The following is a 23,843-nucleotide window of genomic DNA, read 5'->3' as shown; positions in this document are numbered from 1 at the left end:
AAAGGTCACAGACAGCTTCTATGCAGTGAGTATTTGAGTGGGGCTTTCATGGTAGCTTGACTTCCCTGGTGGCTTAGAGGGTAAAGCACCTGCCCGCAATGCAGGAGACCTGGGTTCAATCCCTGGGTCAGGAAAATCCCCTGGAGAAGGAAATGGCAACCCACTCCAGTACCCTTGCCTGGAAAATCCCATGAACGGAGGAGCCTGGTAGGCTACAGTCCATGGGGTCACAAAGAGTCGGACACGACTGAGCGACTTCACTTTCACTTCACTTTCACTTTCCCTGGTAGCTTAGTCAGTAAAGAATCTGCCTGCAATGCAGGAGACATGGGTTCTATCCTGGGGTTGGAACGATGCCCTGGAGAAGGAAATGGCAATCCACTCCAGCATCCTTGCCTGGGGAAATCCCATGGACAGACGATCCTGGAGGGCTACAGTCCATGGGGTCGCAAGAGTCAAATAATGAGAAGAGTTTTGCTTTCATATGGAAAATAAATTACAAATTTTATGCAATGTAACTACCTCTTATAATATCTATTAAAACCTTTAAAGCTAATTTTGCACAAAATATGTAAAAATACTTTGTGAGGTATAAAAAGTCAGGGAAGTATATAGTTACTTGGTTATTTCAGAGCTAAGCCATCACAATTAGTGAGTACTCAAAATTACTCAAAACTTTGAAATCTGGAAAACTTAGAGGTCCTGCTTAAAAAAAGACTGTCTAAGTTTTCCTTTTCAAAAAACTAAGAACACTAGGAGATGGAGTAGAAAATCACACTTCCCAAGTTGTTATTATGTTTTTAGTCCATCTTGAATTCTTTATGCAATGAAGTAAGGTTTCAAAAATGAAAACTAATGTTTGAGTTTTGCAATAACCTTAATTTGCCAATTTCCAAAGAGTTAGAAAAACTTTAAGAAAAGATTCATTAAATAAATTCATAATCTTATAATCTTCTGTTTCATGTAACTGGATCTATTATGCTTTAAACTAAAAGAATATTATATATTGTTAATATCACAGGAGTTCTATCCACTATTTACTATTTGCTGTATATTTCAAAGAAACAACTTATCATTGCTATATCAGGTAATATTTTTAAATGCCGCTTCCTCAAATGTACTGATTCTCCATCCAGACTGCATGTTAGAATGACCTGGAAAGCTTTTCAAACAATGCAGGGGCTGTCTCTGAGGATCTAATTGTGCAGTTCAGTTCCTTTGCAAAAGGGTCTAGATACAGATACAGTTCTGAAAATTTGCCAAGATTTTAGTATTCACTCAGGACATAGAGTCTTTCAGCCTGTGGTCATGGTCTCCAAATACCTCAGTTGAATTTCATTCCATGCCTTTGGCAAACAGTAAAGAATAATTCTCTAAAGGGGTAAAATCATGACTCTCATTCAAATATAAAATGAACACACATCAAAGATTTTATCCAACTCATTAGTTAACAATGGGACAGATAAGATGTTACAATTGGTTCAAATGAGAATTCAAAGACAGGCAAAATAGAAGTCAGGGATAGACAACAGCCCTGTGGGCCAAACCCAGCTCACCAAGGGTTTCCAAACAGCCTGCATTAAGTATGGCTTTTACATCTCTAAATGGCTGGGAAAAAAAATCAAAAGAATTATAATATTTTGTGACATGTGAAAAGAACATGAAACTCAATTTCAGCCCCCATAGATAAGTTTTACTGGAACACAGCCAAGCTCCTTGATCTACTGACTGTTTTAGAGCTACAGTAGCATAGCTGGGTGGTTGCAATAGAGAACAGATGAGCCATACAGCCTAAAACATTTATTATTGGGCCCTTCTTAGGAAAAGTTTGCCAACCCCTGATATAAGCAATCAGGGATGCTGACGTGAATTTGCAAATTAATGCAAAACTGGGTCAAAATCTACCCAGCAGTAAAATATAATGCTTGAAATCATTTCTTCCAGAGGAGGAAAATCAATGACCTCCCCATCAGACAAACTTCACTTGCATCTCTATGGACTAGAATTATTGCATTACCTTTAGTTTCTTACAGCTCATGGAGTTGTAAAATAGCCCAAAGACAATGAAAAGCACAGAACTCTCTAAACTTAGATAACCCCTCAAACTCTGCTCATTAGTGCTCAGAATTCCTTTGAAAAGACACCCAGTAATTTTTTACATCCATATCACAGTCTTTCATAATTTTTCCTGACAAAAACTAAACTGCATTCACTTTTTAAAAAATTTTATTGGAGTATAGTTGATTAACAATGTTGTGGTTGTTTCATGTGTAGAGCAAAGTGAATTTGTTATATATATTCATGTATCCACTCTTTTAAAAATTCTTTTCCCATATATATAGGCCGTTAAAGAGTACTGAATAGAGTTTCCTGTGCTATAGAGTAGCTATCCATTTTATATATGTGTATGTCAGTCCCAATTTCCCAATTTATGCCTTCCCTGGCCCTTACTCCTGGTAACCATAAGTTTGCTTTCTACATCTGGAACTCTATTTGTAGATAAGTTCATTTGCATCACTCCTTTAGATTCTACATAAAGCAGTGTCATATAACATATGTCTTTCTCTGACTGACGTCACCCAGTATGACAATCTCTAGGTCGATCCACGTTGCTGCAGATAGCATTTGTTGTTCTTGTTCAGTCACTTGGTTCTGTCCAACTCTGTGACCCCATGGACTGCAGCACGCCAGGCTTCCCTGTCCTTTACCATCTCCTAGAGCTTGCTCAAACTCATGTCCGTTGAGTTGGTGATGCCATCCAACTATCTCATCCTCTGTCATCCCCTTTTCCTCCTATCTTCCTTCAGTCTTTCCCAGCGTCAGGGTCTTTTCCAATGAGTCGGCTCTTCGCATCAGGTGGCCAAAGTATCAGAGCTTCAACTTCAGCACCAGTCCTTCCAAAGTGTATTCAAGGTTGGTTTCCTTTAAGACTGACTGGCTTATAGAGATTCTCCATTTTAGATCTGATCCCCCTGTGATTTTACAGCTTCCTACTTCCCCTAAAGAAGAGGCAGCATCCTTCTAAAATTCTTATCTAGACTGCATTTCTTCCATGTACTGGTAGAAAAACAAGTTTGCATAAAAATCAGTTTCCTCTGATATTCTCTGATCATCCCTTAAAATACATGTTTGACTTTTCAATCAATGTTGAATACTTACTGCAATTAATAAAATTCTCATTAAATATACCTTCAGCATTTTGATGACATTTTTATGGAAAACTTTGTGAGGTAAACAATCTTCTTCCAAACCTGCCCTAAAAGGTTTGCATTATTTTTTAAAAATGACTCGCTTTGATCTTAGAAGTTCACAGTGAAAATTGCTTAAGGCTGTTCTCTGAAGAGACTCTCTCCTAAAGCCAGACTTGTGTCTCCAGGGTACGCTAGTTTGGTTTCTATAAATGATCACAGTTTGTAGTTCAAAGAATTGCACTTGCTAAGTTTTGTTTTCTTGTGTTTGGCTTTGCTTCTCACCACATCCCTAAAGCCAGCAGGGCAGGTTGTATCAGCCTCATTTCGCAAACACAGACCCAACAGGTTGTGAGAGTTAGGCCTCCCTTTTATGTCCAAAGCAGCCGGATGAAGCCTCTGGCAGCACTCGGCGCACTTGTGCTTGGACGGTTACTGCTTGAAGATGGAAAGTTCCCTGGAAATAAGGGCTAGGCCTGTCATATTCATCACTAGTGTCAGCAATGCAGTGAGGAGCATTCTGGAGTGTGACTGTGCACACTTAAACTCCAATTAACCACTAAGTGACTCATTGGAAAAGACCCTGATGCTGGGAAAGATTGAGGGCAGGAGGAGAAGGGGACGACAGAGGATGAGATGGTTGGATGGCATCACCGACTCAATGGACATGAGTTTGAATAAACTCCAGGAGTTGGTGATGGACAGAGAAGCCTGGAGTGCTGCAGTCCTTGGGGTCACAAAGAGTCGGACACAACTGAACAACTAAACTGAAATAGTAACCTTGGGCAAGTTCTTTAACCGATCTCTGTGCCTCAGTTTTCCATCTGTGAAATGGTCATAACAGTGTTTCATGGGGCTCTTATGAAGATTTCGATAGTATGTAGAGTACTTAGAATTGTGCCTAGAGGGAGAAATGGACGGGGAGTTTGGGGTTAGTAGATGCAAACTATTATATATAGAATGGATAAATGACAAGATTGTACTCTATAGCACAGGGAATTATATTCAGGATCCTGGGATAAGCCACATTGAAAAGGAATATAAAAAAGCATGTGTATTTAGATATATACATAAAACTGAATCATTTTGCTATACAGCAGAAATTAGCACAACATTGTATATCAACTATACTTCAATAGAAAAAACAAGTTTAAAACTCTAAAAACTAAAAGATCTGTGTCTGGTACATACCACGTAACCAAAAATTAAGAGCATGTCTGGCCACAACTCAGTATGCAATAAATATTTGTTAAACAAATGATTGATTGGAATAAAAGCAGAATTGAATCAAATATTCAAATAGTCCATCTCCAGATATTCATATATATGAGGGGAAAAAACTATAAATTTCTAAGCCTACACCTTGACTCCTGCTAAAGTTGTCATTATTGCTTAGTTGCTAACTTGTGTCCAACTCTTTGCGACCCCATGGACGGTAGTCCATCAGGCTCCTCTGCCCATCAGATTTCCCAATCAAGAATACTAGAGTGGGTTGCCATTTCCTCTCCAGGAGATCTTCCCGACCCAGGAATTGAACCTACATCTGCGTTACCAGGCAGATTCTTTTCCACTAAGCCACCAGGGAAGCCCCATGTTAATATAAAACTATTAAAACCTTCCAAAGCTCATTACTCTCATATACAAAATAAATAAGTCAAAGATTTCGTATGTTACAAATTAACTATTAATAATGAGGCAACAATTAAGATGAGCAGTTTGAAGGAGAATTCAAACAACTCACAATCAGCAATTTAAAAATGAGGAAATATATTTACAAGTATATGCAAAATTGGTCATATCCACATGGAAATAGTCAATTATATTCCCCCTGATGAAAACCCTTTGTCTTTCATGAACAAGAGTAATTTGCATTACTCTAGGTATACTACAACTAAAAGATTGCATAAATAATAAATGGCATGGACTCCTATAGATCAGAAAACCCAGAAAGTGCTCTAGATAAGACACTGAAGTCCTTCACACTTTTTCCTGACACTTTTTTAATATAATTTGCGAAATACATTTTGCAAAATTTAATATAACCTGAAGTTTTCTGCAAATTCAACTAATATGTATAGGGAACTTCATGAAATGTTAGCCACCAATTCAGAAAACCATGCACTGTTCTTACAACAGTGGTGATCACTGTGTTTGTGTCCAATACAACATCTGAATCTGCCACTATAGCTGTAGAATTCATACTGGTGTTCAGGAAAGCGATAACTGTCAGATGCTCAGTCATGTCCAACTCTTTGCGACCCCATGGACCGTAGCCCACCAGGCTCCTCTGTTCATGGAATCCTCCAGGCAAGAATACTGGAGTGGGTTGCCATTCCCTTCTCCAGGGGAATCTTCCTGACCCAGGGATCAAACCGAGGTCTCCTGCATTGCAGACTGATTCGTTACTGTCTGAGCCACCGGGAAGACCCTGGTGATTATAGATGTTTATAGAAGTGATGTTTATAGATGTTTACATGTAAGTACATATTGAATCTGACTAGTTTATTATGTCTTGTGGTGCTGTAATGCCTTTTGAATTACGTATTATACTAATGTAAATAATTTTTTATTTATCTTTTATATTACATTTTTAACTTTTTATTTTATATTGGAGTATAGTTGATTAACAATGTTGTATTATTTTCAGGTGTACAACAAAGTGATTCAGTTATACAAACACATGTATCTGTGCTTTTTCAAGTTGTTTCCTATTTAGATAGTTCCATAATATTAGGCAGAGTTCCCTGTGCTATACAGTAGGTCCTTTTTGGTTATCCATTTTAAATATATCAATGCGTACATGTCAATCCCAAACTCCCTGACTATCCCCCTGCTCCCTTGTTTATATTACAGTTTGAACCGTGCATTGATTTTTTGAAAGTGTGTGCGTGCTTGATTATATTCTTGAGGAAGCTCATTTCAGGATCATGAGGTGAGCATTACAAAATATTTTCAGGAAAAGGGGTGCTGAGTTGGTTGGCTTGGGGGCCCCTGGCATGGAGGCTGTCTATGGGAACCTAGGCTAGGTAAACTAGGTCAGAGCAGCAACACTGAGGATAGAAATCACATTCCTGAACACACAAGATATGTCTGTCTATCTGTCCTCCCTCTGTTCACTCCTCCCCTTCTCCCCACCGTAAACGCCGACACACACCATGTTCCAAAAGCTTCCTGTAAATAGGTTGTCATCTAATGTCCCCATTGCAGATCAGAATATTTATAAAGCTTTTCAGCATATATTATGTACATTATGACATATTTCTGTAAAAGAAGAAAGATATGGTATATGTATATACATACATATATATATAATGAAATATTACTCAGCCATAAAAAAGAATGAAATAATGCCATTTGTAGAAATGTGGATGTTCCGAGAGACTGTCATACTAAGTGAAGTAAGTCAGACAGAGAAGACAAATACCATATGATGTCACTTATATATGATATCTTTAAAAATAGTGCAAATGAATGTATTTATAAAACAGAAATAAGTCCAAAGAAGTAGAAAACAAATGTATGGTTACCAAAGGAGAAGGCAGGGTGAGGGATAAGTTAGCAAAGATACGCACACTATAGCATAGAAAATGTATAACCAACAAGGACCTACCATATAGCAGAGGGGACTGTACTCAATTTTCTATAATAACCTATAAGAGGAAAGAATCTGAAAAGGATATATATATAAGAATTTACATGTTTGTGTGTGTGTGTGTGTGTGTGTGTGTGCGCGCGCGTGCATGCATGTGCTTAGTCAATCGTGTCCGACTCTTTGTGACCACATGAACTGTTCCCTGCCAGGCTCCTCTGTCCTTGGGATTCTCCAGGCAAGAATACTGGAGTGGCTCGCCATGCCCTTCTCCAGGGGATCTTCCCAACCCAGGGAAGGAACCCAGATCTCCCACGTTGCAGGCAGATTCTTTACCATCTGAGCCACCAGGGAAGCCTATATATATAATATATATAACTGAATTGTTTGCTCTACACCTGAAAAATTAACACAGCATTGTAAATCAACTATACTTCAATAAAAAAAACTAAAATTTTACATTTTCATTTAAAAAAAAAGGGAATATCTTAAGCCAAAGCCAGATCCATTGTGGTATTCTAATAAAAGCTAGAGTAAGAGACTGAGAGACCTAAAATCCTACAATGCCAGGTCCTTAAGGGGTTCTGTGTGGATTGGCTATCTGTTGCTGCAATTAAAAAATGACTACAATCTGGTGGCTGAAAGCAACAATGACCATTTATTGTCACTCCCAGTTTCTGTAGGTTCGAAATCTATGTAATAATTTAGCAGAGTGGTTCAGGCTCAGAGTTGCTCATGAGGTTGCAGCCAAGATGTCAACTGGGGCGATAATCTTAAGGCTTGACTGATGGGGCTAATGGATCTGCTTCCAAGATGACATACTCAGAATCTTACAAATTGCCCACAAGAAGGTCTCAGTTGTTCCTCATACAAGCCTCTCCACATAGCCACTTGAGAGTTCTCACAACAGGACAACTGATTTCCCTCAAAACAATTCATCCAAGAGAGCAAAGTAGAAGTCATATCTTTTACAACCTAACCTCAGGGCCTCGCGTCATCATTTCCATAGCATTCTATGGAAGTCAGCCCTCTGCAGTGTGGAGGGGGAATCTATAGGGATCTTAATAAGGAGGTAGTTTCATCCGTAACCCCATGAGAGGCTACCATGTCAGGTAATGAGTTGTGGGCTTTCCACAGTCTCAAACGCACATTTCATGTAATTGTAATCTTTACCATTCCCTCAGGCACGTGTGAAATGATTAGTAGAGAGAAAATATATTGATTATTTCACTTTGCAAGTCAAAGCTGGAAAAACACCTTTTCAATAATCTTGGAATAAATGATTCAGAAGCCATTCAGAACCCAACTATGACCATGTTATTAAAACTAATAAATATTAGTTTCCTCCCATTTCATCCTCAATCATACTGTCATAATTACTTCATTTAGCCCAAAACATTCACTTCCTCAGTGAAATTTTATTGTCATCAACAAACCAGGGATCGTTGTTCTCTTTTTCCAAGCCATACTCATAATTTCCTCCTAGAGGGCTGATTCTAAGCTTCTAAATTGAAAGCTATTAGAAATTATGCTACAAGGAAGAGAGGAAGTAGTCAGGTGTGACTCAGAGCTCTGTAGTATTTATATTATATGAGGCAGGGTTTAGGTGTAATAAGATATCACAGATTAGGCATTTTTGTTTAATGAGGGAAAACTGTAACAAACTAAACTTGAAAAAACTGTGCCTTGCTTGATTTGTTAAAATACACTGACAGCCATAGTTCATTCTGATGATGACCTCTGGTCAGATGACCCTCATCTTCATAGCCTTGAATCACTTCTCTTAATTACTCACTTTAATCACTTAAGAAGACATAATTAGATATTTCAAAGCCATCAAGTAGTGACTGCAAAGTGTAAAATCCTGTGGAAATGTATAAAATACCTTAAAGTAAATGAAGTTTTTTTTTAATATTCCAGTACCTAGAACATAACAGATGTCAAATAAATCGTTCCAATTTTAGTATATGTGCTGCCGAAGCGAGCACCAGATGTCAAATAAATATTAGTTTCCTCACATTTCATCCTCAGTCCTGTCTCTCAATATTCTTTTTTTTAATTTATTTTATTGAAGTATAGTTAATTTACAATGTAGGGTTAATTTCTGCTGTGAGCAAAGTGATTCAGTTATATATTATACATATATATATAATGTGTATATATATATATATATTCTTTTTATATTATTTTTCATTATGGTTTATCATAAGATATTGAATATAATTCTCTGTGCTTAGGACCTTATTGTTTGTCCTTTCTATATATAATAATTTGCATCTGCTAACCCCAAACTCCCAATCTATCCCTCCCCCTGCCTCTCAAGAGTCTAAGACTAGATTCTGAGGTCATAACCCCATAGAAACATCTAACTAAAATAGTAATAAGGCACAATGAGGTCCTCCAAGGTGTAGGAATTAAATTTCTTAACAATTTCAGTTTTAATTGAAATGTTATTTTAATGTTAACAGTAATAAAGACTTGGTAGTAAAATATTTTTACTTCTCTGGTGACTCTCTGCATAAGATTTTTACTTAATAAGTAGGCACATGTGAAGTTTTACATTTACCTCAGTTAACCAAAGAGCTATTTTTTTATCTGAAGTTTACAAAATCTAAAATAACATCTACAGGAAACACTTTTAAAACTGTATATTTCTGTAAATGTTTATCTATGTAATGTGTATTTCACAGTGCACAAAAAGATAATATTGGAGATTTCAGTGACCTCAAGCTTCACCAAAAAAAAAATTACATATATTTATGTTAAGAGACTAAACGATAGACTTTTAAAAATATTTTTAGGCTGATTCATGTCAATGTATGACAAAACCCACTGCAATGTTGTGAAGTAATTAGCCTCCAACTAATAAAAATAATTGAGAAAAAAAATGTTTAAATGATACATACTCATTATTTAAAGTGTTAAAGGATGAAGAAAATTACCAAAAAGAGAAAATAAAATAATATTAAAACTGTGCTGCTCACAATTATTTAAATGCTAAATCTATCTTTCTAGCTATTTCTCAATACATTTTAAAAGATAGGCTAGATTAAGTGCTTTTACAAATATGAAATGTTTCTGGAATGCTATTCAAATAAAACGGACTGCATTTAATTTTATTTGACTTTAACATAAGAATGAAGCTGAGATAAAACTTAAGAAATTGCTGAATTTCAGATAAATATTTCCTTACTTTATGAGATACTCATTATTAAAAGATCCCTAAAGGCTAAAAAAGATTACCTAAAATATTAATTTGAGACATTATCACATTTACTGTCTATGTACCAACATTAAACAGCATTTTGATGTATCGTTACGAAAGGCAGGATTATCAGAACACTCACAGTCCAGCCGTCTTCACTCCCCTATATCCCAAGTTTTGATAATTAGGTGAGTATTATACATTGTCAAGGTTTATAAATTTAAAATTGATTCTGCTGCTACAACTCCTGTGGCTTCTTGGACAGATTTCCACATTTAAATGACTTTAAGGCTCTATCTCAAACCTTGTATCACAGAAGAAACCTTCTATCTCTCAAACCTTCTATCACAGCTTCTCCATTCCTGAGTTCTCTGTTTTGATTTATCTTTCAGTTGGCTGGAATGTATCATCAGGTAACTGCTTCGAGGAGGGCTCTGGGTATCAAAGTTCCTGAGGGTTTGGCTACTAAATGAACTATTTTTCTACTCACAGCACTTCTAAAATCAAATGTGTAGGGGATTTTCCTACAATGCTTAACTTTCCAGACATCAACTGGGTGTCCTACAACTCATTTACGACACTGAACACCTGAGTTGGAACAGAGCCCACAGATAAAGAGCTCAGATGCTCAAGACTGCCCCCTACCGTAGACACCAAAGTGCCAGGCTGTTACTTGTACTTCTGATCAACAAGTTATAGACTGAGCTTTCCCAGTTTTTATGGCTGCCATAGGAGGAACTGGCTCCCAAGTCACCCAGTTCGAGCAGCCAATGGCATTCGTCATTCACAAGTCCCCCAGAACCAGAGAAACGAAAGAAGCAGTTTTAAATGAATACCAAGCACTTCCTGTGATCATCACCCTGGATTTAGCACAGAGAAAGTAGGCAAACACGCACAGCTCCCATTTCCTCCCTTTAACAGGTTTCACTACAGACTTTTCCAGCTGCTGCTGCCCAAGGTTCAGAAATTTAGGAGCTCTGTGTCAGGAACTGGAGGCTGAGACAAATATGTATTTCTTATTGTATCACAGCTACTTATCGCTTCTCGGCCTTTTGGCTAAGATCAAGTGTATCACAGCTGCTTGCTACCTGTAACTTTCAAACGTGAAGGACAGCTTCACTTTTGGAGTTTCTCCCTGCCATTTTCACTGATGCCCCCTCTCTACTATTCTTAGAACTGCATTTGAATATTCTGTTGTCTCAAAATAAAAAGTTTAATTTTTTCTAAAGCCAAATCATATTAAAGTATTCTGACAAATATGGCATTTTGCTACCTCACACTTCCCTTCTGTGCAGGCCCACTTACCAAAAGTGCTCCCTTTTAATTCCGCTCTTTCCTCTGGCATTTATTCTTGCCTTATTTCTAAATAATATATATCCTTTGAGCCATCTGTTTCATATATTATTTACTGACTTCCTATTACTGCAATTAGGAATTTGAGTTTCTACAACACCCTTCCCTCTCAGTATGGTAACAACTGTTATTGAATCAATATTCAGTGTTTACGCTGTGTATTCACAGCAGACCTACTTGCCCTTATTTGTTTACTTTCTGTTTTCCTGGAATTTAACATTTTCTTTGTTTTTGTTTTCCTTTTTTTTAACTTGCTTAATGTTCTTTGACATGATACCTAAAAAGTCAAGTTGTTTTGGATCTGTTTTGCATCCCTCATGATGAAATAAATGGCCTTGGCTTATTGTGCTTGCCATCTCCACTGCAGTGTAAAAACTTCAAGATCAGAATGGCTTTTGTTGTTGCCATGTGTTTTGCATAAGAATCTGATGAAAATATAATTATTTAAAATACATTTATAAATGGTGGTAAGGTTTGGAAGAAAGTTTTATTTTGGAAGAATTGACTATAGCCTTCAGTCAGTCAGTTCAATCGCTCAGTCATGTCCGACTCTTTGCGACCCCATGGACTGCAGCACACCAGGCCTCCTTGTCCATCACCAACTCCCGGAGCTTGCGCAAACTCATGTCCCTTGAATCAGTGATGCCATCCAACCATCTCATCCTCTGTCATCCCCTTCTCCTCCTGCCTTCAGTCTTTCCCAGCATCAGGGTCTTTTCAAATGAGTCAGTTCTTCACATCAGGTAGCCAAAGGATTGGAGTTTCAGCTTCAACGTCAGTCCTTTCAATGAATATTCAAGACTGATCTCCTTTAGGATGGACTGGTTGAATCTCCTTGCAGTCCAAGGGATTCTCAAGAGTCTTCGCCAGCATCATAGTTCAAAAGCATCAATTCTTTGGTGTTCAGCTTTCTTTATGGTCCAGCTGTCACTTCCACACATGACCACTGGAAAAACCATAGCTTTGACTAGATGGACCTTTGTTGGCAAAGTAATGTCTCTGCTTTTTAATATGCCATCTAGGTTAGTCATAGCTTTTCTTCCAAGGAGTAAGCGTCTTTTAATTTCATGGCTGCAGTCACCATCTGCAGTGATTTTGGAGCCCCCAAAAATAAAGTCTGTCACTATTTCCATTGTTTCCCCATCTATTTGCCATGAAGTGATGGGCCCAGATGCCATGATCTTAGTTTTCTGAAACTTGAGCTTTAAGCCAACTTTTTCACTCTGCTCTTTCACTTTCATCAAGAGATTCTTTAGTTCTTCTTTGCTTTCTGCCATAAGGGTGGTGTCATCTGCATATCTGAGGTTATTGGTATTTCTCCTGGCAATCTTGATTCCAGCTTGTTCTTCCTCCAGCCCAGCGTTTCTCATGATGTACTCTGCATAGAAGTTAAATAAACAGGGTGACAATATACAGCCTTGACATACTCCTTTTCCTATTTGGAACCAGTCTGTTGTTCCATGTCCAGTTCTAACTGTTACTTCCTAACATGCATACAAATTTCTCAGGAGACAGGTCAGGTGCTCTGGTATTCCCATCTCTTTAAGAATTTTCCACAGTTTATTGTGATCCACACAGTCAAAGGCTTTGGCATAGTCAATAAAGCAGAAGTAGATGTTTTTCTGGGACTCTTATTTTTTCGATAACCCAACGGATGTTGACAATTTGATCTCTGATTCCTCTGCCTTTTCTAAAACCAGTTTGAACATCTGGAAGTTCATGGTTCATGTACTGTTGAAGCCTGGCTTGGAGAATTTTGAGCATTACTCTACTAGCGTGTGAGTGCAATTGTGTGGTAGCTTGAGCATTCTATGCCATTGCCTTTCTTTGGGATTGGAATAAAAACTGACCATTTCCAGTCCTGTGGCCACTGCTGAGTTTTCCAAATTTGCTGGCATATTGAGTGCAGCACTTTCACAGCATCATCTTGTAGGATTTGAAATAGCTCAACTGGAATTCCATCACCTCCACTAGCTTTGTTCGTAGTGATGCTTCCTAAGGCCCACCTGACTTCACATTCCAGGATGTGTGGCTCTAGGTGAGTGGTCACACCATCGTGATTATCTGGGTCATGAAGATCTTTTTTGTACAGTTTTTCTGTGTATTCTTGCCACTTCTTCTTAATATCTTCTGCTTCTGTTAGGTCCATACCATTTCTGTCCTTTATTGTGCCCATCTTTGCATGAAATGTTTCCTTGGAATCTCTAATTTTCTTGAAGAGATCTCCGGTCTTTCCCATTCTATTGTTTTCCTCTATTTCTTTGCATTGATCGCTGAGGAAGGCTTTCTTATCTCTCCTTGCTATTCCTTGGAACTCTGCATTCAAATGGGTATATCTTTCCTTTTCTCCTTTGCTTTTCGCTTCTCTTCCTTTCACAGCTATTTGTAAGGTCTCTTCAGACAGCCATTTTGCTTTTTTGCATTTCTTTTTCTTGGGGGTAGTCTTGATCCCTGTCTCCTATAATGTCACAAACCTCTGTACATGGTTCATCCGGCACTCTGTCTATCAGATCTAATCCCTGGAATCTCTTTGTCATTTCCACTGTATAATCGTAAGGGATTTTATTTAGGTCATAACTGAATGGCCTAGTGATTTTCTCCACTTTCTTCAATTTAAGTCTGAATTTGGCAATAAGGAGTTCATGATCTAAGTCAGCTCCTGGTCTTGTTTTTGCTGACTGTATAGAGCTTCCCATCTTTGGCTGCAAAGAATATAATCAGAGTCCGATATTAACCATCTGGTGATATCCATGTGTAGAGTCTTCTCTTGTGTTGCTGGAAGAGGGTGTTTGCTATGACCAGTGCATTCTCTTGGCAAAACTCTCTTAGCCTTTGCCCTGCTTCATTCCATACTCCAAGGCCAGATTTGCCTGTCACTCCAGGTGTTTCTTGACTTCCTACTTTTGCATTCCAGTCCCGTATAATGAAAAGGACATCTTTTCTGGGTGTTACTTCTAGCAGGTCTTGTAGGTCTTCATAGAACTGTTCAACTTCAGCTTCTTCAGCATTACTGGTCAGAGCATAGACTTAGATTACCATGATATTGATTGGTTTGCCTTGGAAACAAACAGAGATCATTCTGTCGTTTTTGAGATTGCAACCAAGTACTGCATTTCAGACTCTTTCATTGACTATGATGGCTACTCCATTTTTTCTAAGGGATTCTTGCCTGCAGTAGTAGATATCATGGTCATCTGAGTTAAATTCTCCCATTCCAGTCCATTTTAGTTTGCTGATTCCTAAAATGTCGACGTTCACTCTTGCCATCTCCTGTTTGACCACTTCCAATTTGCCTTGATTCATGGACACGACATTCCAGGTTCCTATGCAATATTGCTCTTAACAGCATCGAACCTTGCTTCTATCACCAGTCCCATCCACAACTGGGTATTGTTTTTGCTTTGGCTCCATCCCTTCATTGTTTCTAGAGTTATTTCTCCACTGATCTCCAGTAGCATATTGTGACCTACCAACCTGGGGAGTTCATCTTTCAGTATCCTATCATTTTGCCTTTTCATACTGTTCATGGGGTTCTCAAGGCAAGAATACTGAAGTGGTTTGCCATTCCCTTCTCCAGTGGACCACATTTTTTCAGACCTCTCCACCATGACCCATCCGTCTTGGATGGCCCTACATGGCATGGCTCATAGTTTCATTGAGCTAGACAAGGCTGTGGTCCATGTGATCAGTTTGGTTAGTTGTCTGTCATTGTGGTTTTCAATCTGTCTACCCTCTGATGGAGAAGGATAAGAGGCTTATGGAAGCTTCCTGATAGGAGAGACTGACTGAAGGGGAAACTGGGTCTTGTTCTGATGGGTGGGGCCATGCTCAGTAAATCCTTAATCCAGTTTTCTGTTGATGGGTGGAGCTGTGTTTTGTCCCTGCTATTTACCTGGTACCAGACTATGGTGGAGGTAATGAAGATAATGGCGACCTCCTTCAAAAGATCCCATACATGTCCTGCTACACTCACTGACCCCAGCCCGGCAGCTGGCCACCACCGATCCACACCTCTGCTGGAGACTGCTGTATACTCACGGGCAAGTCTGGGTCAGTCTCTTGTGGGGTCACTGCTCCTTTTTCCTGGGTTCTCATGCACACAAAGTTCTGTTTGTGTCCTCCAAGAGTCTATTTCCCAGACCTGTGTAAGTTCTGGCAGCTCTATGGTGGGGTTAATGGCAACCTCCTCCAAGAGGGCTTATGCCATACCCAAGTCTGCTGCACCCAGAGCTGCTGTCCCTGCGGCAGTCCACTGCTGACCCGTACCTCCACAGGAGAAGGCTCAAACACAGTTCTGTCTCAGTCTCTGTCAGTCTCTGACTATAGCCTTACTGGTTTCAGTATCAAGCTGAGAGAATATAAGGAGTCTTTTAAAATCACACTTAGATAGGGATACTAAATTCAGCAAAGAAAAATACGAAATAACCAACTTAGTTTAAATTTCAGATAAACAAGTGATGGTTTAGTGTAAGTATGTTCCCGTAGGAACTCTGTCTTTCACTTAACAATGTACATTTAAATAGCCAACTGTTCTATCAGTGAAACGAACTTGGTTGAGTTTATTGTGAATGTGAATGATTAATGTTAAGATGCTACAAAGGTAAAAAGAAATTCATTTTTGTTGGCTGATAATGTAATGCTGCAGACTGTTTTAATCTGACTGACGTCTGTATAGTGAAAAAGGCGTGAGTAGTGAGATGCTGACCCAGAGAAGAATAAAGACATATGTCATTGGTCTTCTCCCCTGGCCCTGGTCATCTGGAGGGGTGCTGAGATCGCATCCCAGGAGCATGAATTCAAATGCATTTCTTCATAACACCAAGAGGTTAAATAAAACCACTGAGAGTACACAAAGTCTTCAATTCACTCATCCCAGATCCTTCCACGGGTGTTCTAGACAGCTCAAGCTGCTATTATGTAGCAAAGCATCATAGACTGGGTGGCTTAAACAACAGAAATTTATTCCTCACTGTTCTGTAGGCTGCAATGTCCAAAATCAAATTGCTGACTGATCCATTTCCTGGTGAGGGTCTTTTTTCCGGTTAACACACAGATGCCTCCTTGCTGTATCTGCACATGGCAGAGAGAGATCATCTCTCATGTCTCTTCTTATTTATAAGGGCACTAATCCCATTCATGAGGGCTCCATCCTCATGACTTAATTACCTCCCAAAGAGTCTTCCTCCAAATACTGTCCACTGGAGATGAAGACTGTAACACATAAATTTTGGGAGGAGGCAAACATTCAGTCCATAGCAATGGAGATGTGAATAAAACTACAAGTGTATGTCCAGAAAGATCTTAGATGCTAAGAAATATCATTCTGATAGTAGACAAACCTAGGCATCCTCCAAGAGGGAAGGAAAGGGGGAACTTCTTTGAAATCTGCTTACAATTCACCATAGACAGTTTTTATTTTAAGAAACTAATAAAAGTAATATGATTCCACCTTTCAGAGCTGTTTATCACTTGGAATTTCAGTTTGGGTGATTGCACTCTAGTAAATTAGCTGACTGAGAGTCCAAAGATTATATCTGCCTCCAGACAGTCCATTCATCATGCTTAGCATTTGAATTTGAGCACAGCTTTCCCACATATTTGCCAAAATGCCACCAAAGTAATCACAGAAAGCTCCCTGTTTTGATCTACTTAATGCCTTAAATATTGTCAGTGGCTGTGAAATTTAGGTTTATTGGAATATTTTAATAACCTACCAATCTCTTTATCTGAAAACTTTATATAACCACTCTCTTAGTTCATAAATACTTATTGATTTTAATTTTGCACCAAAAAGGGAGTGGACTTCAGTAGTCCAATATGTACTTACTCAAGAAACCAATGAAAAGTCATAGTATTATCAAGATATAATCATGTAGGAATGAAAAAAACCTTTAAATAGTATCAAATATTTACTTGCATGGCCAATGAAAAGTTAAAATTATTTGTGTGTAACCCAGACCTTCACACTTTCAATATTATTTTGCAAACTGGCAAATTGTTCAGTTAGATTATCCAATTTTGGAAAAGCATCATTTAAATTTTGATTGGTAAAACTACCAAAATGTGATAATTGTGATCCCAAAAAAATCCAATTGCATAAAATTCAGGCTTGCATGTTTGGAAAGTGAACAAAATTTTCAGGCCAAAAGTGCCCAACTAATTGGCTGAGAGTTCCAGATGGGTATGTGGGATCCAAGTCTATCCCAAAGCCATCTGTGGTTTGTACCACCTACTGACCTAGTCATTTTTTTACCACCTGGTACCTATGTGTGCAGTGTCTCCCTGGGCAGTAATTCCTAAAATTCTAGGCAATTAGTGCTCTTTTAGACTCACATGTCCACAAGTATTGGACCTGAATAAAATGGTTATAGAGACCTAGCCTCTGTCTCCTTAAGTGTGGATATAGGGCTGCCTGCCCTTTCTGTACCAATTTGTTTTTTGAAATATTATATTAAACATGGTAATTACTTCACTGTATATGTAAGCCAAACCATTATTCTATACATCTTAAATTTATATGGTGAGGTATGTCAATTATATCTCAATAAAACTGGGAAAAAATCTAAGAAATTAAAAAATAAGTAAAACCAAATATGATATTAAAATAGTTAATTCAAATGTTACCTTTTCCAAAATTAATTTTAACTTTGAATTTTCTTTTTTGCTTTCTATTCTTTGTGGGGATGCTTGGACATAATGAATTGGTCTCAGGAGCTTCACCCACGGATGGTTCTTGGTCTCCACCTGCTGTGACCTCTACCTCCCTGTCAGAAACTCTACCTTTTTTTACTGCATCAAGCATCTTTTCTCAGACTGATCAAAGTGCCACAGACATAATGTCCATTGACCAGACAGTACTAATCCCACGGCTTACTGTCCCCCCTGATGATTATTCTGCCATCAGCCCATTGGTTCCGGAAATTTCACACTTGCCTACATCTTCAGAAGACCGGTTGAGTACCAGCAGCCAAGATACAATGGACGACTTATATGGAATGGATCTCACTAACACTCCTGCCTCCTCTGAGGTCCCAGGATTCAGTGGGTATGCTTCCAGCCCGGATTACTTCCTGGAGAACATCACTCCCGACCCAGGTTTGCACTACATCACCACCAGTGCCATGACTGTCGCCGCCAGGGGCCGAGAGTTGGTGGTGTTCTTCAGTTTGCGTGTGGCCAACATGCCCTTCTCCAGCGACCTGTTTAATAAGAGCTCGCTCGAATATCAAGCTCTGGAGCAGCGATTCACACAGCTGGTGAGTGAACACCGCTTGCAATTCTGTGTGTCTCCTTTCCTTTTTGTTGTTGCTTTATAATGTAATCATTGCTGTCTTGAGCAATGCAATTTGGAAGAGACAGGCTTCTGAGATACCTGTTGCTGACAGCATTCAGCTAGAGTGTTGAGATGAATTTGGATCCAATAGGCAGAAGTTCTATGGTAGACACACGAGGCAGCCACTCAGCTACCTGGGAACAAACTTATTTCTAAGACCTTTTCATTATAACCATCTATAATCCTCTAGATTTCGTTTCCCTGGGAATAATACATAACCACTCAAGAACTGAACTTGGAATTTATAAGTAATATGAGCAGACTTTACCTAAGTTCATTCTGTTTTCCAGCCATCTGACAAAGGGTTCAAGGCTAGATAAGTCCAGAAGAGATGAGGTCAAGTGTTCAGGTGTAAGAAATCTTTTTTTTTTTTTTTAGTTCCCTTTACGTTCTTCTGAAACAAACCAGCAAACAAATAAAATGACAAAATGGCTCAGCATCCCAACGACCAACAAAGAAAGTGAGATCATCATCAAAAAGCATATAACTCTGATTATGAAACACCCCGCAAAATGACATATTTATTTTGTTTCTTCATGTAGTTTTGCAGAAATACATACACAGTGAAAACTGCTAAACTATGAACCTCTCTCACAGGCATGGATAATTAAATTCAAGTACACAATACCCATCACAAAGATTACAGAATTTCTGAAAATAAGAAAAAAATATTGTAAGCTCCATGTACGTTAAATCACTATGCAAATTAAAACCACATAAAAACCAATTCTTCAAGTGAACTTTAAATAAGACTTTGTGCTATACCCACCTCCCCCAAGTGAGGTGAGTTGATGTTGGGACAATCTCAAGGATCAGAGTCCCAGGGTACCAAGTCCAGGTGTATTAACTAGGATACATCTAGGCTGCCTTAATGAAGAGATCAAGAATACAGTAACTTAAACAGAATGTGAGTTTATTTTCTTTCACTTGGTGAATGGGACAGCTCTGCTCTACAGAGTCATCCAGGGACTCACATTCCCTCCGTCTGATAACTCCGCCAACCCCAAGGCTGTTTCCTCACACTCACATCCACAGCTGGGTCACTGGCACATTATTTATTTATTTAAATTGGAGGATATTATGTTGTAATATTGTGATGGTTTCTCCCACATATCAACATGAATCAGCCATAGGTACACACGTGTCCCCCCCTCCCAGGCCCTTCCCCACACCACCCCTCCAGGCTGCCCCAGAGCACCCGCTTTGGGTGCCCTGCTTCATGCACTGAACTGGCACTGGCCATCTGTTTTACGTATGGTAACGTACATGTTTCGATGCGATTCTCTCAAATCATCCTACACTGTCCTCCCACTGAGTCCAAAAGTCTGATCTTCATGTTGGTGTCTCCTTTGCTGCCCTGCATGTAGAATCATTGGTAACTGATACATCTCTGTTTCTACTTGTGAGAAGGGGGAAGTGAGGAACCCCAAGGCAAGCAATATCCTGAGCAAGTGATGCCAAAGTTGCCCACACCTCTTTCACTCATATCCAATTGGTGGGAATTGGTCACATGGCCACACCTTGCTGCAAAGAAGGGTGGGAAATGTGGTCTCTAGGAAGGCAGCCTCAGCCATGAAGAAGAGGAGAATGGATTTGGGGAAAGGGAGCAACTCGTTGTCTGCACACAAGGTGAGGACAGGGAATTCCCACTAGAGGCCAAAACAATGTTAGGACACAAAGAATGAGTCTAGTCAAAGCACATGGGAGAAAATAGGAGAGAGTAATTCCACACTCTGTATAAAAGTTCATTTTATTTTCATAATAACCTTGAGGAGGCAGTTACTGGAGGTGGTACCAACATGTGGGTTTGGGTCAGAGTCTGGTGGGGTGGAGACGGGAACAAAGGAAAAGCAGGTCTGTGTCAAGCCTGGGAGATTATAGCTTGTATCTGTGTCCTCGGTGGGTTTGTGAGTGTTGGTTCATGAAGGAGAGGTCCCACTTTCAGAGGCAGGAACAAAGCAGACATCACTGAGTTTCAGACATTCCTGAAAAGTGATCTCCAGCATGGCTGTGGGGAATTCCCTGGCAGTTCATTGGTTAAGGCTCTGTGTTTCCAGGGTTCAGATCCCTAGTCAGCAAACTAAGATCCCACATGTCATGGGGCGTGGCCAAAAAAAAGGGGATGGTTGTGGGTCTCAACAGGCAGGTGTGGGAATGTGAAGCACAATTCCCTGAAACATCACTTTGAGATACTTAAATTCTAGCTTGAAAAAGGTTCTTAGGGAACCATTTTTCTTCTGCCTCACAATTCAAGTAAGAGCACTGAGGTACAACTTAGTAGGTTACGTGGATTGATGAAGTCACATGTCTGGTTAGCAGCAACCTGAGGACTGACATCTAGTCTCCTGATGACCAAGTTCTTCACAGTTTCCACTGCAGGGAATTTTTGGTGACATGAAACACCCTGAACAGACCAATGAGCCCATGTGTATGCTGTTATTTATTTCAATAGGTCATTTCAAATTTGTTGCTTCCAAACAGATGTTCCATTTACCAGGCATAGGTCAATCTGCTACTGCTCAGTTTGGAACATATTTTTATTTACTTGGAGGTTTTTTTTTTTTTTTTTTTAATAACTGAACCTGGCATCCCTGCTTGGCTGACAGTGTTGACCAGAATTTCTTTTTCAATCCTCTGTTCTCACAATTCATCATGAAGAAAATCACTGCCCATTCATCTCAATACACAGAAAAGTGGAAATATGGGACATAATCACTGCAAACAGATCATTAAGTAGTGATGTTCTGGTCTCACGTTAAATCTAAACACAAATAGAAAAAGGGAACTGAAATTTATGCCTCAGATAATAAAATGTGAGTATAAGTGGAATTAACAGCAGCTGAGCACTTATAACACCACTAAGAGTAAACCATCTTTTGTTTTTGCAGCTGGTTCCATATCTGCGATCCAATCTTACGGGTTTTAAGCAACTTGAGATACTTAACTTCAGAAATGGGAGCGTGATTGTGAATAGCAAAGTGAGATTTGCTAAGTCAGTGCCGTATAACCTCACCAACGCAGTGCGAGGTGTTCTGGAGGATTTTCGTTCCACAGCAGCCCAACAACTTGATCTGGAAATAGATAGCTACTCTCTCGACGTTGAACCAGGTAAAAGAGTCCAACCCAGAAAATCGTGGGAGTTTTGGTTTTGTTTGTTTGTTTAAGCATGCAGCTCAAGTTTGAGGCCACAAAAATCAACTTATAATGGCATTCAGCAAAATAATCTTTCAGAAGCTATGAATCAATATAGTAGAAAGGTAGGGCCCCAAGACATGCAAGTTAAGGTTTTCCTTCATTAAAAAGCAAAGAGCAAGCATACCTCTTGCTTCACAATCTGGGCACTCGAGTTTCCTCACAGAACAAAGCTTTTGCTATGCCTAGGAGATGTTTCTTTTTTTAATGTAACCCACACCTAAGCTAATTTACATCCTTCCAGAAGTCAAAAGCACTTTATCAGTCAACAGCAACCACCTAAGGAAAACTTCCAGGCCTGGTTAACCATGGTCATCACCTCTTCATAGCATAATTCAGGATGAAACTGAGACATTGTCCCGAGGAAAGAAAAATAATAATTAGACCAAAATTCCAGCTCAGAAAAAACCTGTTTCACCATCACCCAAGAGGAAAATCATGTCCCTTTCTCTTTGTATACCCTAGATCAGCTTCCACATGTGCAGGTTAAAACAAAGTAGAGTTAGATGTCAGGGGCTGGGGGCGGGGGCGGGGGGGGGGGGCGGTGGAATTAAAGATACAGGGGCTTAGCCTGAAGCTACATAATAGAAAGCAAACATTTGTTCTGATAATAAAGCACAGTGTACCAGTGTAAGAAGCTATGCCCAAATTGGGAACTGTTTCCACCATTAGCTTCAAAATTCTGTTTTCTAACCAACTGGAGGAAATTTTTTAATTCCCCAGAGTGCAAGGGGGCAAGGCTCCAAATCTACTGGCAAAGCGACCTTCAAGCCAGGTTCAAAACAAAGCTTCCTAATTGGCCATGAATTAGTGAAGTAGATCTGTAACATCCTCCCTGGATTTCCCCAGACTAACAACCAAGTCAGAGAAAGGCCTTGGGCAAAACGCAAACAAAAAGCCTCTGTTGGGAGACACTTACCTTTGACAGAGCAGAACTTTGAGCAACTTGAAGAAAATTGCCTCCTACCTTAGTAAACAGGATTATTAGAAAGACAGAGAGCCCTGAAGGTGCTGAGCCCTGGAGCACTTACCTTTGAACACAAGCAGCTAAGCAAACCCTTTGGACCCCCTAGGAAATCAAAGACCTCCTAAATGTTAGTAAGATACTGCTTCTTCCCCTGAAAACTTCCAGGGGGTCCCTGCCAGTTGAAATCAGAAGACCAATTTTTTCCAGTCAATTGAAAACGGGAACATATATAGGGAGAATTTAGCATAAGAGAGGCAAGGACCCAATCCTCTCCCTTCCTTCCTCCCCTGCAGAGCTGACAGACAACAGAGAGACCCATCCAACAATAGGAGAAGATCAAGCGAGGAGCCCAGTTGAGGCAGGGGAAAACTGGGTGCCTCTTAGAAAGAGGGCAGGAAGCTGGTAATGCGTTTGCCAGTGATGCACAGGAGACCCTGGTGATGCTGGAAGGAAGCATTGCAGAAAGTCATGACTTTGTAAGACCACGGTCCTGAATCTGTATGCTGATGATGCTGAAAACTCAAGTCTTTGTGCAAGGGTGCCGAATCAAATCTCGGCAACAGAACTTTGGGCAAAATAGAAAAGAATAATATTACTACAAAGGGGGTCGCAGCAGTCGCTTACCTCTTAAAACTGTGCCCCAACCCAGGGTTGGGGACGGGATTTGGTGAGGCATTTTATAGCAATTGTTCAAGGGCAGGGCTGCTGACAAGGATTGGGTTGTACCCGGCCTACATTCCTTTATTCTGGCTTCAAGAGAGAGGGATCGGGTGGAGAGGGAGGTGGGAGGGGGGAGCCGGATGGGGAACATATGTAAATCCATGGCTGATTCATGTCAATGTATGATAAAAAACCACTACAATATTGTAAAGTAATTAGCCTCCAACTAATAAAAATAAATGGAGGGAAAAAAAAAAAAGAAAAAGAGATCCCCTGATAAGCTTTTGGGGTTTCTTTAATCTGACCTCAGGTGCTCTCTAGATGAGCTTCTTGAGGTCATCCTACTCTGATCCTCT

At 39.6% G+C, this 23,843-nt stretch overlaps 1 protein-coding gene across 1 annotated transcript in view; it reads left to right on the top strand.

Moving 5' to 3' along the window:
• IMPG1 (interphotoreceptor matrix proteoglycan 1) overlaps positions 1 to 23,843 on the top strand; it is a 161,451-nt gene that overhangs the window by 109,742 nt on the left and 27,866 nt on the right. The window contains 2 exon segments of the mRNA XM_061131539.1: positions 18,050 to 18,591; positions 21,557 to 21,776. Of these exon segments, the coding sequence (XP_060987522.1) occupies positions 18,050 to 18,591; positions 21,557 to 21,776 (762 nt within the window).

Source organism: Dama dama, chromosome 28 (genome assembly GCF_033118175.1).
Source record: "Dama dama isolate Ldn47 chromosome 28, ASM3311817v1, whole genome shotgun sequence".
NCBI classification, from domain to species: Eukaryota; Metazoa; Chordata; class Mammalia; order Artiodactyla; family Cervidae; genus Dama; species Dama dama.
This window is presented reverse-complemented; position numbering and strand designations above follow the sequence as displayed.